Source organism: Sesamum indicum, linkage group LG8 (genome assembly GCF_026168435.1).
Source record: "Sesamum indicum cultivar Baizhima isolate 11 linkage group LG8, ASM2616843v1, whole genome shotgun sequence".
In the NCBI taxonomy this organism is placed as follows: domain Eukaryota; kingdom Viridiplantae; phylum Streptophyta; class Magnoliopsida; order Lamiales; family Pedaliaceae; genus Sesamum; species Sesamum indicum.
Window position 1 is genome coordinate 3,447,814 of NC_142664.1, and position 15,828 is coordinate 3,463,641.

Consider the following 15,828-nt stretch of genomic DNA (forward strand, 5'->3'; position numbering starts at 1 on the left):
TATTATCAGTTAGATTGGAATGATCCAAAAATAGTCTGGCATTGTAACAAATAGCATTTCTATGTGGTCAGAATCTAAAGAAAGGTTCCTCCACCCCCAATTATTAGTATGGACTATTCTCTAAATCTAATAATATAATTTTCCATCAGAATCTTGTTTTTGAGTTCTCAAGTATAATAATCTGCTTGATTTAGACAAGAATAGAAACGACCTAAATTCGAATCTCATAACAAATTAACGTGTGTGTATATATATATATAAGTATATTCATGACCTCGTAAAATATTACATATACATATGGCTTGTCCAAGGAAACATTACGTTACCTTGAGTAAGGATTTGAAATGATTTTCGTCGTTTGATTAAAGAGTTTGAGTAACAAAGAAGGATGGATGATATACTCAATCCATCCAAGAATTATGCAATTCATTGAAATCTTTGAAGTATATAACATGGTGTCAACTTTTTAAGCGCATGTTAATTATTGCATGTCAACAAAAAATAAAAATAAATATCAAGAATACTGGTCGCGGCTGGGTTTGAATGAAACAAAATTGAGAGGACCACCATGAGTCCAATAAAACCCAAACCTATACACTAATTAATCCACCAAATGAAAATGAACTTGAACAAGAATGCATCACCCTCGTCAGATGGCTCTTTGGGTCCCACCTCAAGAAGAACAAAACACAATTTGTGGTGAGAGAAAAACACAAAAAGCACTTTTGAGAATTGAATGTTGGGGGCGTTGGATAAATCAAGATCAGACAACATGGTATTTTGCATGCTGTCAGCACCCAACAAATATTATTTTTCCCTGTCTTTGAGAAAGTTCGCGTGCGCGCCCACCAATCCCACAGCTAGCTAGCATACCCATTGGTAGTTATCATGCACAGGTTGACCAAGAATTTGTTTTTCTACCTTTATTCTGCAGCTTCCATTGGATAAAAACAATACAATATAGTATAATTTAGTATGATTGAGTAAATGCCAAAAAGTTACAACTATCCCTTTCCTTTTTCTCTCACATCACTTTCTCTCACATATGATTGAATCAGATACTGGTATTCTACTGGCGCTGTGTGAAGACACATCAGCGGGGACAAAATGCTTGTCTGGTCGTTATTTGTAGTAAGCAGGATCTTGGGATTGCTGAGGTGGCAGTGAGTGAGCGAGTGAAAATGAGAGAGGCAGCCAAAAGTTATGTTGTACTTACTACAGAGAAATCCCAACTCTTTTTGTTGTGATATTTTAAGTACAACAAAGTCAGTCATTTCTTCTTTTTTGTGGATAACGATACTGTTTTTATAAGCTGAGGCTTTTGGGGGCCACAAAATCTATGTCGGGGAACAACCTGGTACATCTCAGAATAAATTATGTAACCTGAAAAGGGCTTAGAAGCTTCTAAAGTGTACATACATATATATATATACACGTATACATGTATATCAGATGCTATTTTATAGGTGCAGTAGAATACCTGATACTCTGATTGCTAATTTCTTGATAGCTACACTGCCATTTCACCTGCAAGGAGTTTTGACAGAGGAGAAGGGTACAGTGGTATTATGTAAGATTAGACTAATACGCAAACGTGCATTCATACAAATCGCTAATAAATCCGTACAGAGTAAGTGGCCTGCTCCTACATCGTCCTAAATCTTTCGTGCACATATACAGAGACCAATATATTATATATATATATGTTCCTCAAAAAATGTAAAAGTATCCACCTTTACTTCGAGAAGATCAGTTGATCAAACTTGCATGGTTTCATGGAGCATTTTCTCCCCCGTCCACTTTCATCAGTCAAGCAAAGCACAGATCTGCAGATGCGGATTGTACTTTGGATAATGGAGAGGGACTGGAGGAATGGTTTTAATTTATCCATGATCACAACGAAACACAATCTGTCCCTTCTGGTACTATCTTAGGCATTGGAAATGCCGAGACATATTTTTGGGGGATGGCCTTGTGCAAAATTGATGTGTTAGATGAGGATGCAGGATCAACTGCGCTAGGTTGGGCCCTGATGTGGTACTTTGCGAAACGGTTGATTATAGAGAACTTCTCCAAGTCTTGTGCTTCCACTTTGACGTCTACAACTGATAAACTTTTGTCCAGTCTGCATTATCAAAATCACACCCCTTAGTTTCCCCACAAAAACTTATGTTTTAGAGAAAGGAAGAAAGCTTAGCTAAAAGCAAAGTGGATCAGACCTAAACGGCAAAACTACTATCATGCAGCATTCGGTATATATCTGATGCATATTCTGGCATTCTTTTGTTATGCATCATCACACTAGGCTAAAGAAAATCTTGCCCACAAGAATCCATATTCATGTTAACCTTAAAGACAGAACTGCTTCCAAGAGTAGAAAATGTTTGTACCTTGATAAATCACCTTCAAGCTTCTTCACTCGATTAATAAAGCATTCCACAACTTTTGTGAACTCGCAGGTATGCATTCTCTTTGACGTCTTTAGCTCATCAGGTGAACTGAGCATCATTAACAAGAAAAATAAACAGGTATTTTTAAAACATAAGCTCATGATTTACTTGCACCAGAAAATTGGCGGTAATTTGCAATTAGGAAAGGATTAGAAATAAAATTCTTAGAGGAACTCTTACATGTCATTGGTATGAGATGGCAATTGACTAGTCAGGCTGCACGTATCTCCTAATGCTGATCTGGCAGCAGAATATGCCACATAATCACAATTTGAACTGGCATCTGACCATAGAATAACTGGTGGTCCAGGTTGGAAGACCTGCTGCATAAGCTGTGTGGTGCAAATAAGCCGTCTTTTTGCTCGAACCGCTGGAAAGAATTCTTCAAAAATTTCCGCCTCATCTTTTACCTGGAAAAGTTGCATCACAAATAGGCGTCAATTTACAGAAGCATACAAAACATTCACAATATTTTATGCCATTAGAACCCGCATCACCTCTTCTGGTCTTCTATTTGAAGCTTGTGCCCATACTAACTCTGAGGTGCTGCAAAAAGAAGGAAAGCATGGTGAATGTTGACTCTTAAGTATTTGCCGGAAAATAAAAAGCCATGTTCGGTCATTTATCCATTTGATTGTGCTTTCTTTCTTTGTTTTTTTTTTTTTTTTTTTTTTTTTTGGGGGGGGGGGGGTGCTTAGTGAAGGTGCCAAACTTAATTATGGCAGGTAGAAGAAAAACGAAATTATCAATTAGAAGAAATGTCATCTCATTTAAATTGCAGTAGGTGTACAGACCTGATATCTTGGAGCCTCGGTGGTCCATGATTTAATTCTTTGTGCCAGGGTACCATATCAAATGCAAGAAGTTTACGTTTCTTTGGTATTGAAACAGCCAAGTTCTGAGGAGTGACATCTGAAGGCAACAAACAATTGCTTTTCAATTGTTTACAGGTTACAGAGGTGGCAGCTGTAGGACATAAGCCGCTTCCTTGACTAGCACTAGCCAAATTTACTTGCATAATCAGACTATTTTCCTGCAAGTTTCGAGTCATTTCAGGGAATGACTTAGCAGCACTAACCGCAAGTTTTGGATCATACATTGATAACATCTGTCCATTCTTCGATGTCCCATAATGCTTAAACCAGGATGGAGCCATTTGCAAACTGACCTGCGACTGATATGTCATGTTGGAAGATATATTACTGCCAGCGGGACTTTGCATATCATTTTGGCAAAACATATCAATCTGTTGGCGATTCTGATGGTAAGCTGTAGACAACGTTTTGCCTGATTGATCTCCTTGGGCCTCTTGTGAGCCGTTCCATCGGGTATTGCCCCCAGACTGAAATGCACCAAGCTGTGATATTGCATTCAGGTCGCCTTTTGCTCTATCTTTGACTCCTGCCTTCCCACTCATGAGAAGCTCCCTTGCATTGGCAATTAACGGCTGATAATTATCATATTTAGGTGGGAAACTCTTAGCACCATCAGTTTCAGCATTCCTTGCAGAATGCAATTGATGAAGAAGAGAGTAATTGTGACTCCAAGAATTCCGAAAGGCTCCAATGTCCCTAGAAGGAAAAGTAGATATTTCCTTGTCTCTCCCCTCTGCTTGATTAGAAGGTTGCAGCTGTGTATTATTCATCAATGAACCAGATCCAACAGGATCTGCTTCCATGTGGTGCTTTCTCATATATTCTTGCTTGTGAGTACTTCTGCTTGCTAGTATTGAGTCGTGCATGTCAGTTGAGCCCCTATCCAGTTGTTGTCCGCTACACTCTGATTTCCCGGAATGTGTACCCAATTCTTGTACATTAAATTCATGTTGGAAACAGTTCTCATTGGACTGCTCATTTGCAGCCCCTGGGCCAGCACCTAGACTGCTAGACGCTGAATCAGGAGATCGAAACAAATTGGAGGAGAATTTGAAAGATTTCATGGAAGCTGCATGCTGCTGAGTGGCCATATCTGGCCATGGGGTAGGTAGCCCGACGGGAAATCCTGCATGCTGCAGCATATCTGATGTCAAAGAGGGTTGAGTTACCGGCTCATGCTCCAGAAGTGGGAATTCTGGACCGTTTGAGTGGGTTATTTTCTGTTCAGGATTCTCTTGAGAGGACGCAGCGCCGTATGCCGGGAATTCAGTAGCCATGTGAGTTGGAGCTGGTGGAGGTGGCTGTTGATTTTTAATGTAATCATTCAGATTGTGACTAGAAACAGCTGTTGCTCTTGAGTTTCCCTGCATAAGAAGTAAAAGTTCCTACTCAGGATAAACGGAATTTACATTCATTACTGAGAAGCATCCTAGAAATATGATATCTCCATCTTGGAGGACCTTATAAACTCATTTTTGCATGACAAAATAGTTGTTTTACCCACCGTCGACAAGGGCGGGAAAAATGAGTACGACTTTGGAGTCCCAGGATCCACAGGCCCCAGTCTAAAGCCAAAATCCGGTGACATGGAAGTGTTGCATGGTTTAGCAAAAGATGCAACAGTAGTCTCAGTTAATTGCAAGTCTCCGGGAATAGAGACTCTCGAGTTCAACTGCATTGCATGTGTTTGATCATCATCCTTGTTAAGTAGCTCAAGCATACTCTCACTGCAAGTAATCATCAAATTCCCAACAGAAGGATTATTCAAATGTATATTGGAGGAAAAGAAGCAGAAAAACGGGTAAAAGCAGAAATAACATAAAGAAATAAAATGTTACCAACCCAAAAGAAGATGTTAATATAATCGATTTTTTTCACATGATCCGATGTTTTTCTGCCGTTACACTTACAAGTAGCATATAAATTTCAACATCTTGCAGATAATGACTACCTCGGAGCAATTGTGCTTTCACCATGACAATCTGAAGAAGCACCTAATAGAGTTGACACAGCTTCCACATTTTTTCCAGGAGCCATATTCTCTGGTTCTACTGAAAACCTGCGAACATTCAGCTGGTTCACCTGTAAGCAGGGAATAATAGGATTGCCAATTACTGACCTTTCAGCGAAGAAAAGAATTCTCCAATAAAGAGAACTTAATCTACGATTATGTATTATGGTTTCATCGAGAGTTTATTTTAGTTTCAGAAACATCTTAACCTAGAACCCTATTAGACATTTTTTTACCATTCCCACTAAACCATTTAGATGCACTTTTCAAGAAAACATAGCATTCAGTTCATATAGGAACCTTTCAGAATTAATGAATAAGAAAAAGAGAAATGTATCAGGGAGAAAGTATTTTTCAATTAACCTGATCATATGGCTTCTGACTACCACCAGGCACATGATGTGATGTATTTCCCTGAAGCCAAAAAGTGCCCCCAAATTCATGACCTGCGTAAGTGTTAAACCCTCCTGTGGAACTCCTCTGTTGAGAGTTATAATCAGTCAACTGGCTAGTATTTCCTGGGGACTGCTGGGTGGTGGCACGAGAAGACTCAGAGAGATATTCCTCTTTCTGTTTAAGATATTGGTGGCCTGATTGCTGAAAATTAGGGAAGCTACAGTTCATATTGTTATTCTGGATGAAATGATCAGGCTTTGAACTTGGGGAGGTGGCATTTTGCAGGTTTCTATCAACCCAATTATTTTGCAGCTTTTCACTATCAATGAAATTCGGGGGCTGATTGTCATTTAGTGGTTCTGGATTCTGGAAGCTCAGTCCACTCCACTCTTCTTGTATCCCTGTGTCACTGCTAGAAGTTTCTGCCACGGCAGACTGCATTAGAGCACTCCAGCTACCACTTTGTATAGAAGGCAATGCATCCATGTGAGATGTGTGTTCCACTGTAATTTCAAATCCTCCTGTGCTCATTTTGCTATTTCTGCTGAATGATGATTCCCAGCTGTTGTCGTCGGTATTGTACAAGATTTTCTGTTCCAATGGATCAAGAGAAGCAGTATTCTGTGAAAGGCTAAGATTCGACGTTTTCCCTGGGGAAAGTCCATTCCAACCAGCATCTTCATGCCTCCCCTCAGAATCCAAAAGTGATTCATCTCTCTGCATCTTAATTCCTTGAGGGGTGTAGCTCCCAGATGAAACTGCACTATTGAAACCGCCTATTGGAACTTGACCAAACAAATTCTTCTCTTGATTGGATTGTAATGAATTACCAGGCATGCCAATCTGATCGGAAGAGAAATTGCATTGTTGACTCGTGAATGGCTGCATGGCAGCCATTCCTAAAGGGCTATTATTGTTCTTCGTAAGCAGATCAACAGAAAGACTAGATGGCCCTTGGAACTGAGAATATTGATTTAAATTCTTTTCATTGTTTAGAGCATGAGTTCCATACAAAGATATGTCAAACTGTGGCTGCACAGGATTATGACTTTGTGAAAGAACTAATCCATTGGGTGCATCATGTTGCATCATTTGCATATTACCAACCATAAACATCTGGGAGGAGTCCTGTACAGGTGTTCCATTAATTGCAGGTGGAAACTGACCCCCTGAAGCTTGTCTTAATGATGACAGTTGATTTACATAATTCTGGTTTCTGGTATCACCTAAATCCTGGAGCTGCTGTCGCCGCTGCAGTTCCTGCAGCTGCTTAAACATAATCTGGCGCTGCAACATTTGTATGTTGATGAACTTTGACTGCTTTGATTGAGTTTGGTGCACCTACAGCACCAAAAGAGCATATGTCAAGACAAACAGAGGCTGCACCAATGGACGACATTTGCCCAAAAGAAACGATTATAACCTAGATCCAAACCGAAACAGTATTCTGAAGCTAAATTGCAATACATGCAGAGACAGAGTAAGAAGATTTGCATTAGAAATTACAGAAAGAATGAACCTCACATACAGATGAGCAAAGTCGAAAAGTACCACATGCTAAAAACAAAAACCCAATTACTCATATAGATTAAACAAATTATAAGATCTTAGTACCTTCCCGTACCCAAAGTTTCACACATTAAGGCACAACTACGAGAAAACCAGAAGCATAATTATTTCTGTCACATCCACATTGACATGCAACATAACTTCAGCCAACAGATCAAATTTTCAGACATGCTAAGCCACACTACATCAATCGTGTATGCCCTCGTGAGCTTTAAATCCCAAAGCAGCATAAGTAAAGCTTTTAGTAACTGACGAAACAGAATTGTGATCTTCAAAATCTTAATTTCCTCACTAGAAATGTGTCACTAACCAAGACAGCAAGACAACTAATATATGAAAACCAGTGAAACTACATGGTAACAGACTGGGAATCTGGTAATTCCCTGAAACTAACCCAAAAAGTTAAGAGTTAGAGGACACTTGATTCCCAAAAGAAGGCCCTAGTTAACCACTACAAAGCTAAAACCACTAAGAAAAAATAAAAAAACTATTTACCATTGCCACCATAAAAGTTTTAACTAAACCAGTTCTAATTTTTTTCTCAAAAGCAATTTACAAGCACATAAATCGTCCATAGCAAGAATTTGAGGGGAAATCCAAAACCCCACGAATCAAAAAACCCTAAAAAGACTTGTGCATGTTACCAAACTCTACACAAATTCCTCAAAACCACAAACAAAACCCTCAGAAGAATTCACTAAAACCCCCATTTCGACCAAATTAAGACCAAAGCACATACAATCACAGCTCAAATTACAGATACTACAACTCCAACACTCAAGCAAGCTAAAGGAGCTTCAATCTTGAGCAACGTACAAGCAAGAACAGCTGCAAAAACTCCAACTTTCAGTGTTTAGAGCGTGATCTGAGTTAAATAATTGAGAGCGGTTAAGTGTGCTTGTGTGTAACTAAAAAAAAAAAAAACACTTTCTTTGGACTTACTTCCGGTAATTCATGAAATGGAGATCAATTACAGCAATTTTCCTCCAGCTCTCATCACATTTGCTTCAGCTTTCTCTCTCTACACCCAAACACACACACATAAGTACGTGTATTGTATGTATCTATAGGTCGTCCACTGTTCACTGCTTACTTTCTCTCTCTAAACAGTGAGAGGGATGGTTTTTTGTCTTTCAGACAACTTACTCACTTATTAAAATCCCTTTTCTTTAAAAAATAAATAAATAAATAAAAACTCTTTTAAGTAAAAATTACACTCCATCTAGGTTCGGGTCCGAGCCTCAGGTTACGACTGAGCCCCGTCTTCCCGAACCGAGGAAACTCCCTCGTGTGATGATGTGTACGGTGGAGAAGAAATAACAACCGTCGGTCGAGATATTTAAAATAATCTGACGGTGTAGATTGATGGGGAGACGCCTAGGGGCATGCGGGTATGGACAATTGGATAGGTGTGAAAAGGAGAAAAATAGGGCTGCGCTGTGGGTGACGCTCTCAAGTTCAGCGCGTGTTCCACGCTCTCGCTTTTTTCAGATGGCTTTTTGGATAATTTTTCTTTAGAAAAAAAGTAATTAGCAGGTGGAGAGTTTTTTTTTTTTTTTTTAAATGTTATTTGCAGCCTTTTTCATCTGTTTTTTTTTCCCGCCGCCGTTTTTAGCTGTTAACGTTGGTGTAATTATTATAGGATATTTTTTATTTAGGTGTAATAAATATAAATTTAAATTCATAATTTCAAATTTATTCATCAATTTTAATTTTAATTATTAGGTTAAAATATTGATTTTTTTCAATATTATGTATATTAAAGTATATATTAATTATATTATGTGTAATATATCTGACCATCTAATCATATTATCAAAATTACATAAATAATTCAGTGAAAATGTGGATAATTTTAATTATGTAGTTTGATTTGTTCAAACTTCATTTAAATTTTAAAAAAAAATAATTATTCTATCAAACCTATTTTATTAAATAAATAAAACTATGTTTTTAAAATTTTTAAAGATTAATTACACTTAAACCCCTTAAAAATATAAAATTTTATTTTTTTAAAAAAGTTTTGAAATTACACTTAAAATTTTATTGTTTACACATGATCCTTTTTGTTAGAATTTGGACAAAAAATATTGACGATAAAAAAATTGTATAAATTTTTTATTTTATTCCTCTTTTAAATTTTTTTTATATAATAATTTTGTATTTATAAAAGAAAATTATAACGATGTATACTTCACTCCATATATATATTATATTTATCTATTTATAAGTATAAAAATATATATAGAAATATTAAATAAGGGGCAAAAGCTTTTTATATCAGCATTTTCCGTCCAAACCCTAACGGAAGGGAGTTACTCATGTTTCAATCAAGATTTTCTAAAAGGGTATAAGTATAATTTCAAAAAAAATTATAATTTAACAATTTCAAATGGGGGCTAAGTGTAATTAACTCAAATTCGACAATTTCAATCAGAGCAATTATAGTAATCGTCATTATTTTCTTGAAAATTATAAGAAGCACTAAATTCGAACATACATGTTCAATTTTATAACTTGTAAATTATAATCTATTTGTTTTTGCGCCTCATCGTTTTTTTAAATAATTCAATCACATAATAAATGTGAAAGTATTATTATTATTTTTTTACATAATTGAGAAGTTAAGATCATCAAGGTCATGGCTTCCTGTCAATTATTGATCTATCAAAATGGAAATTTGTTACGTCTTAAATAGCATCATCACAATTATTTCCAGGGAGAGAGTTACAACCTATTTGTTTATATTTTCCATTTTAATTTTTAATTTTTGAAACAGTATTTTAACTGAAATTTGTTTATTTTATTTATATTTTTGTTAAAAATATATCGATTTGACACCATAATATAATATAAAACATAATGTTAAACATATTTTTATTTTCATACGAAAATTTATATTAATTGAAAACACATATTTTTGACTGAAAGTATGTGTTTTTTAATATCATAAATATGTGAAAACAAGTATCATAAATCTCAATCGTTCACAACTATAATAATTAATATGCCAATATTCAATATCAAGTATTTATAATTAACTAAAAATTAATATTAAAATAAATAACATTCACGTATTAGTGAAATACGAACACAAGACCATATGGTCACGGAATATGTTTCAAGACACAAAAAGATTAATGAAATGGGCATAAGCAAGAAAGAATTTTAATATAATTATTGTGCTAATAATTGGATTGGATTGAAGCCCAAATTCAGTGCTGGGCTGGACTTCTATCTAAGACTGGTTTTATTCATAAATTCTCCACAAGACTATTAAAGTTGAACCAATTTAATTACACAGCATCAACTCATAATTGATTGTTAGCATTTTAAATATTTGAATCAGTATGAAAGTTTACTTGTATTTATTTTCTATAATAAAAGTTTCAATAGTTTTCGTCCCAATCAATACTCCTGAAATCATAAATTACTTATACAGGTACTTATAGATTACCCACTAATGTAATTCCTCACATCAGTAGACGAAATCAAACACACAAATTTATGATAGAAAGTAACATATTCTCACCAATTGAGCTAACATGCATTCAATTAGGGTTGGAAAAAAAAAACATTAAACTACTCGATACCTCATGAAAATATATCGATAAAAACTCGTTTAGACTCAATTCATTAAACGTAGCAATAAGTTCAAGCTCGGTTTAACTTCAAATCGATTAGTGAAAAAAATATCAAATAAGCTTGTATTCGATTTGTGTAAGTTTGTCTGAATTATAAACGAATCGGTATTATTTTTAAATTCGATAATAATTTAAATAAATTCGTATAATGATGCATTGAATTGGAGTAGAAATAAGGTGGTGCACATTTTGATTGTGATGTATAGATTTGTTTCCAAGAATATGTTGAAGAATGGAAGTGATAGGGTTTTTGTCACTTTTTCCACACCCCTACTTAACAAAGGGGTTACTAAAATTACCTATCTTTTTTGTTCCTTTTTTTCTCTAACCTTTAGAAGGGGAAAAGTTTGTTGGGTTATGACAAAATTGGAAGGGGTCACATGGCATCCCACTCAATATTTAGAAGGTTGCAATTAAGTGGGCACAGAATTTGAGGGCTTCACTAAAAATTAAAATGAAAAACATGAGACAATATTATTACATGATTTTTTCAAGTAAATATGAAGTTTTTCTTTTTAAATTTATAACATGTTGTAAAGATGTTGCTTATGTGTTGTAGTAGAAATGTAGAAAATTGAGAAAGATTGAGGTAAGAATGATTCTTTTGTTTTTGAGAGAGAATTGTTGTACATCGAACGGACATGAACAGCAAATGGGGATGTAGCTCAAATGGTAGAGCGCTCGCTTTGCATGCGAGAGGCACGGGGTTCGATCCCCCGCATCTCCAATTTTTCCCCCAATTAAACAGATTTTTTGGGCCTGCAGATTTTGGGCTTCTTGGGTCTACTCTTGCGCTTGAAATTATTCAAAAGAATAGAAATGAGAAGATATTCTTTTTCTTCTATTTTTTTCTTTTTAAATATAGTTATAATTTTTTCTCATTCTTGCACCAAAAACGAGATTATGTTGTCTTAAGAATATTTGTATCGATATAGAAATGGGAGAGGGAAGGATAGGATAGGAATCATAGGATGAAAATTTCAATGAATTTATTACCTCATATTTGCTGTCCAAATAGAGAAAAAGGAAAATCAGATCAAAGTCTTGAGCAACACACTCAAATGTGACAATTATGACTGAAGTGTGTGTAATGTGTTGTTAAAGAAATTTGTCACATAATTTAATAGTACCCTGAAAAGGCAATGAATACATACATTCCTAACATGGAAACCACATGTTCAGTAAAACAAAGAGTATTCAACATAAGATGCTCAATCAACCTTATTTCTTTCTGCACCTATTACAACACATCACATATGCTTCTTCTCGTTTTTGTCAAACTATGGATGACAACCCACCTTACTTCTTTCTACATAGCTGAATATGGTATCTTTACAGCCATCATCGGGGCTAGCCATGGCCGTTGTGGATCTGGGTCGATGAAACTATGACCGAGAAACTGCTCAGCTTCTTCATCTATCAGCTCTCTGGCCCATGTCACTCGTTTTGACGGGCAACTACCTGGTCCATAGCACCTGCAATCAATTCAAGCTTCTTAGAAAACCACAAAAACAGACTACCAAAAGAGGAGGGAGGGAGAGAGAGGTTCAAATTGCAAAAATTATGTGGCACAACATCAGGGTATAATCTGCATCTTTACCTATCTTCCAATGCCTGAAATTATGTGAACAAGTTGATAGAGGTGGATTGTCGAACTAGAACGTTACTCCACTATAACCTGTGGCGTTCAAGTTGTTCGAAGTGTATATTTCTTTGTTTACACTAGATATTCTTGAGAAGAATAAGTTTGTATCTTCTTATGATTTCATTTGTCGTGTCTCTTTGAATTTGATATTGAAAGCTCTTAGGTGGACTAGGTTCCAGGAAACTTACTGGTACTCATAAAAGCAAGCGGTTCGTTCATTCTCGGTCTTTTCCCAGTTATTCCAACCAACTTTTCTAATACAAGCATCCATGTATGTATAGGCAAAGACCACCCTCCCAAAGGGTCCCCATGGTCGTCCAAGATACATGTATTCTGTTCCTCCGTTGCCAGTAATCACACATCTGCATACACAGCAAAAAGGCCATTACTGAACAAGTTAAGAGGATATTTACAGCATGAAGTGGCTGCTTTTGCTGCAAGAGTTTGGCAGTAACTACGACGCAAACAAGAATCACAAGGAAACCCAGATTATATCTTTCTGCCATCATGAGCTCCATGACTCATTTCAAAAGCACCATATAAATTACGTTTTTTAGTATTGTGGGGACAGTCAGGTATGCTAAGTTCTCTAATCAATGAGCACATTCATTTCATAGCTCAAGGGGCAAGCAATCACAGACCTCAAGAACACGTATCCAGTTGACTCTTGAGAAGATTTTCTGCTTTGCGCAGTTACAAATCCAGTGGATTTGCAGTGGATATGACAATGCTCCAAAAGGGCAGTGCTATTACCAAAAATGAAGTCTACACTTCCTTCAACGTAGCAATCTCGTAGATATTGCTTCCCATAGTGCAAATATAGTGTATCCTGCATAAGAATCAATTTTGATGAAGAAAAGAACGTGTCATAGGTAAACTAGCAGAACTCCCGTCACCTACATACTTCTACTTTTATTTCCCCTCAATTAAAATTTAACACCAATTTTAGTCTCCCCGACAAAGGACCCCAAAGAACTATAGCAGTCTCACAATGATACAAGTTGCAATTCAAAGATCAAGTACACTGTTTAAAGCTACTCAAGCCAATAAACTTGCTTCATACAATGAGCAAGAGCACCTCTATAATTCATAATCCTCATAATCCACTCTCCACATTTCCGTCATGCCAAAGATTCATTCGTCTCAAGGTCTCAATCGTTAAAAGTCTATGGGTCGGTCTTACAAGTATAACAATCAAAACAATTGCAAGAACTACAAATTCTGCTCCCACATAACATAATAACTTTCCCTTTTCACATTCTCCTCTAACAATCAGCACAATTCACCCAAAACAACTAAGAATGGCAGAATTCAATCTGCAGACCTGCCATCCAAGAAACCTGCAATTGTAAAACGCGCAACGATCAGCCGTCACCCTAAGCGCCACAGCCTGGCCCGACCCCTATACACAATGTAAAAATTTCTTACATTAGCAAACTTATCACTGCCAATTTTAGCTTGAGAGCTCAAAGCTAAAACTCATCAACAAAGATCCAAATTTCATAATACTGGAAATGCGCACCTATTGATATAAAAAACTGACATTTTTATACTAACAGAGACCCCCCATTTCAAGTTGGGAAAGCTAACTATTAAGGTAGAAAAAATGATTAAAAAAAAAAGGCAAAGAGGAAATTTGACCTGTGGGGCAAAGTTTTCAAAAGTAATGTTCTCAGCGATGAAATCCTCCCCCTCAACAATAACAGTCCCGCAACCAAACGTCCCAGTCCCAATGACACGCGCCGACTGGTGGTGCTCGATTTTGGCGGAGGTGTTGTTCCACGATAAAACCGTATCCTCGGGGCTTAGTCCGGCGAGTGTGATGAGGTTTTTGGTCTTAGGAACGTACACCGGCTGCCTGTAAACTCCGGGAGCCACACGAATGACAACGCGGCACTTGTTGCCCAGCGGCACCACATCAATGGCTTCTTGCACCGTGGTGTAGTCGGCGGTGCCGTCCTGCGCCACCGTAATTATATTGGAGGCCATGTGCAGTGGGCGGGGCGGGATTGATATTGCGCGTGATACCGTGGGAGAAAGAGAGAGAACGGGAGTGAAGTAAAGAATCTGGGGAAACACGAACTCGCTTTCTTCTATGTTGGTGTTGGATGATTGATTGTGGATGCTTAGAGCATCAGACTCAGACTCAGTCTCAGACTCATACAGTTGATCGAAAAATAACTCATAATAATAATGTTCCATGTTTTATTATTACTGTCAGAAAATTGGTTTTCTTTTCCTTTTTTGACAGGATTGGAACAAAAGGATAAAATCAGGTGGGATTTTAATTTAATATTTTTAAATTTGTTTTACATTCACAAAATAAAAAAATAACAATTGAATTATTTATACTAATATGTACTGTATAAAAAAGAAAGGCATTCCATCCTCACAAATTACGGTTAATGACATCACGACACTAATTTTTTATAAAGTAAAAAATGCCCTTCAATTAATATTATAACTAACTTATTTAATTTTTTAATTTTTATTTTAATTTATAAATTAGTTTTCTTTTTTTAAAATTTAATAGATTTATATATTTTACTTTTATATAATATATTTTGGAGTAAATTACAACAACCTCCTCTTAGGTTTCGCATAATTACGAGTACCCCCTCATTGTTTGAAGAATTACCAAATATCTCCCTAATTTTAACAGTTGTCTAACAATTAGCTCAATCCATTAGATTACCATCCATTTTTTATGATAAACTGACCAAAATGCCTTGCGTATTAAAAATTTTAATTTTATTTATTTTTTTATGGATTAAGTGGATAATTTTTTTTATAATTTTTAAAAAATTTTCATCCATTCTGTTCGATTTTTTATAAGTTTTTAATTTTTTTAAAAAATAAAAAATACAATAAGCGCAAAATTGACAATTTCATACTTCCATTCAAGGATTACATAATTTCATCAACCATCAGTGAGGTATTTATAGTTTTTTCAAATAACAAGGAATATACGTAATTATATCAAACCTCAGGAAAGATCATTGTAATTTAAAATATATTTTAAATTATTTGCAAGCAAAAAAGGCGTACCACAATAACTAGTATTAAAAAAAAAAAATCAACTCGCACTCACAATCGGTCATTTATGACATTGCAAAACCAAATTTTAAAAATATAAATTATACCCTTGAATATTTATGACTTATACTTATTTCAAACGATTCATGTGATATTTTAATTGCTATTATACTATCATATTTATCCACTAATTTTAGTGACT

The 15,828-nt window shown here is 35.9% G+C and overlaps 2 protein-coding genes and 1 non-coding gene across 4 annotated transcripts; 1 reads left to right on the plus strand and 2 right to left on the minus strand.

Annotated features, from left to right (window-relative positions):
- Positions 1–1,582: 1,582 nt before the first annotated feature.
- LOC105167642 (uncharacterized) lies at positions 1,583–8,441 on the minus strand. Of its 2 annotated transcripts, none has more exons than XM_011087434.3 (9): positions 8,244–8,441; positions 5,700–7,073; positions 5,277–5,407; positions 4,830–5,052; positions 3,245–4,689; positions 2,948–2,996; positions 2,631–2,860; positions 2,391–2,498; positions 1,583–2,125 (listed from the first exon to the last, which is right to left on the minus strand). In XM_011087434.3, exons 2-9 carry the CDS (start codon positions 7,026–7,028, stop codon positions 1,894–1,896), a joined length of 3,747 nt encoding a protein of 1,248 aa, XP_011085736.1. In that variant the 5' UTR covers positions 7,029–7,073; positions 8,244–8,441; the 3' UTR covers positions 1,583–1,893. The 2 variants fall into 2 exon arrangements, with proteins under 2 accessions (XP_011085736.1, XP_088740064.1); XM_088883938.1 differs by lacking the exon at positions 8,244–8,441 and adding an exon at positions 8,118–8,210.
- A 3,158-nt stretch (positions 8,442–11,599) lies between these two features.
- Positions 11,600–11,672, plus strand: TRNAA-UGC (transfer RNA alanine (anticodon UGC)). The gene has a single exon. It is a non-coding gene; the product is annotated as a tRNA-Ala (tRNA).
- A 366-nt stretch (positions 11,673–12,038) lies between these two features.
- On the minus strand, positions 12,039–14,770 carry PME31 (pectin methylesterase 31). Its single transcript, XM_011087436.3, has 5 exons — positions 14,232–14,770; positions 13,915–13,992; positions 13,232–13,419; positions 12,779–12,952; positions 12,039–12,420 (listed from the first exon to the last, which is right to left on the minus strand). Exons 1-5 carry the CDS (start codon positions 14,577–14,579, stop codon positions 12,255–12,257), a joined length of 954 nt encoding a protein of 317 aa, XP_011085738.2. The 5' UTR covers positions 14,580–14,770; the 3' UTR covers positions 12,039–12,254.
- Positions 14,771–15,828: the final 1,058 nt, after the last annotated feature.

Excerpts from the sequence above, each read along its gene's own strand:
- LOC105167642 (XM_011087434.3), bottom strand. The coding sequence starts at position 7,028 with ATGTTGCAGCGCCAGATTATGTTTAAGCAGCTGCAGGAACTGCAGCGG. Across the intron at positions 2,997-3,244 it reads CCGAGGCTCCAAGATATCAG|CACCTCAGAGTTAGTATGGG; the intron begins GTCTGTACACCT and ends TTCTTTTTGCAG. Across the intron at positions 2,126-2,390 it reads CTTGAAGGTGATTTATCAAG|ACTGGACAAAAGTTTATCAG; the intron begins GTACAAACATTT and ends TTGATAATGCAG.
- PME31 (XM_011087436.3), bottom strand. The coding sequence starts at position 14,579 with ATGGCCTCCAATATAATTACGGTGGCGCAGGACGGCACCGCCGACTAC. Across the intron at positions 13,420-13,914 it reads GCAGGTTTCTTGGATGGCAG|GATACACTATATTTGCACTA; the intron begins GTCTGCAGATTG and ends ATTCTTATGCAG. Across the intron at positions 12,953-13,231 it reads ACTGGATACGTGTTCTTGAG|ATGTGTGATTACTGGCAACG; the intron begins GTCTGTGATTGC and ends CTGTGTATGCAG.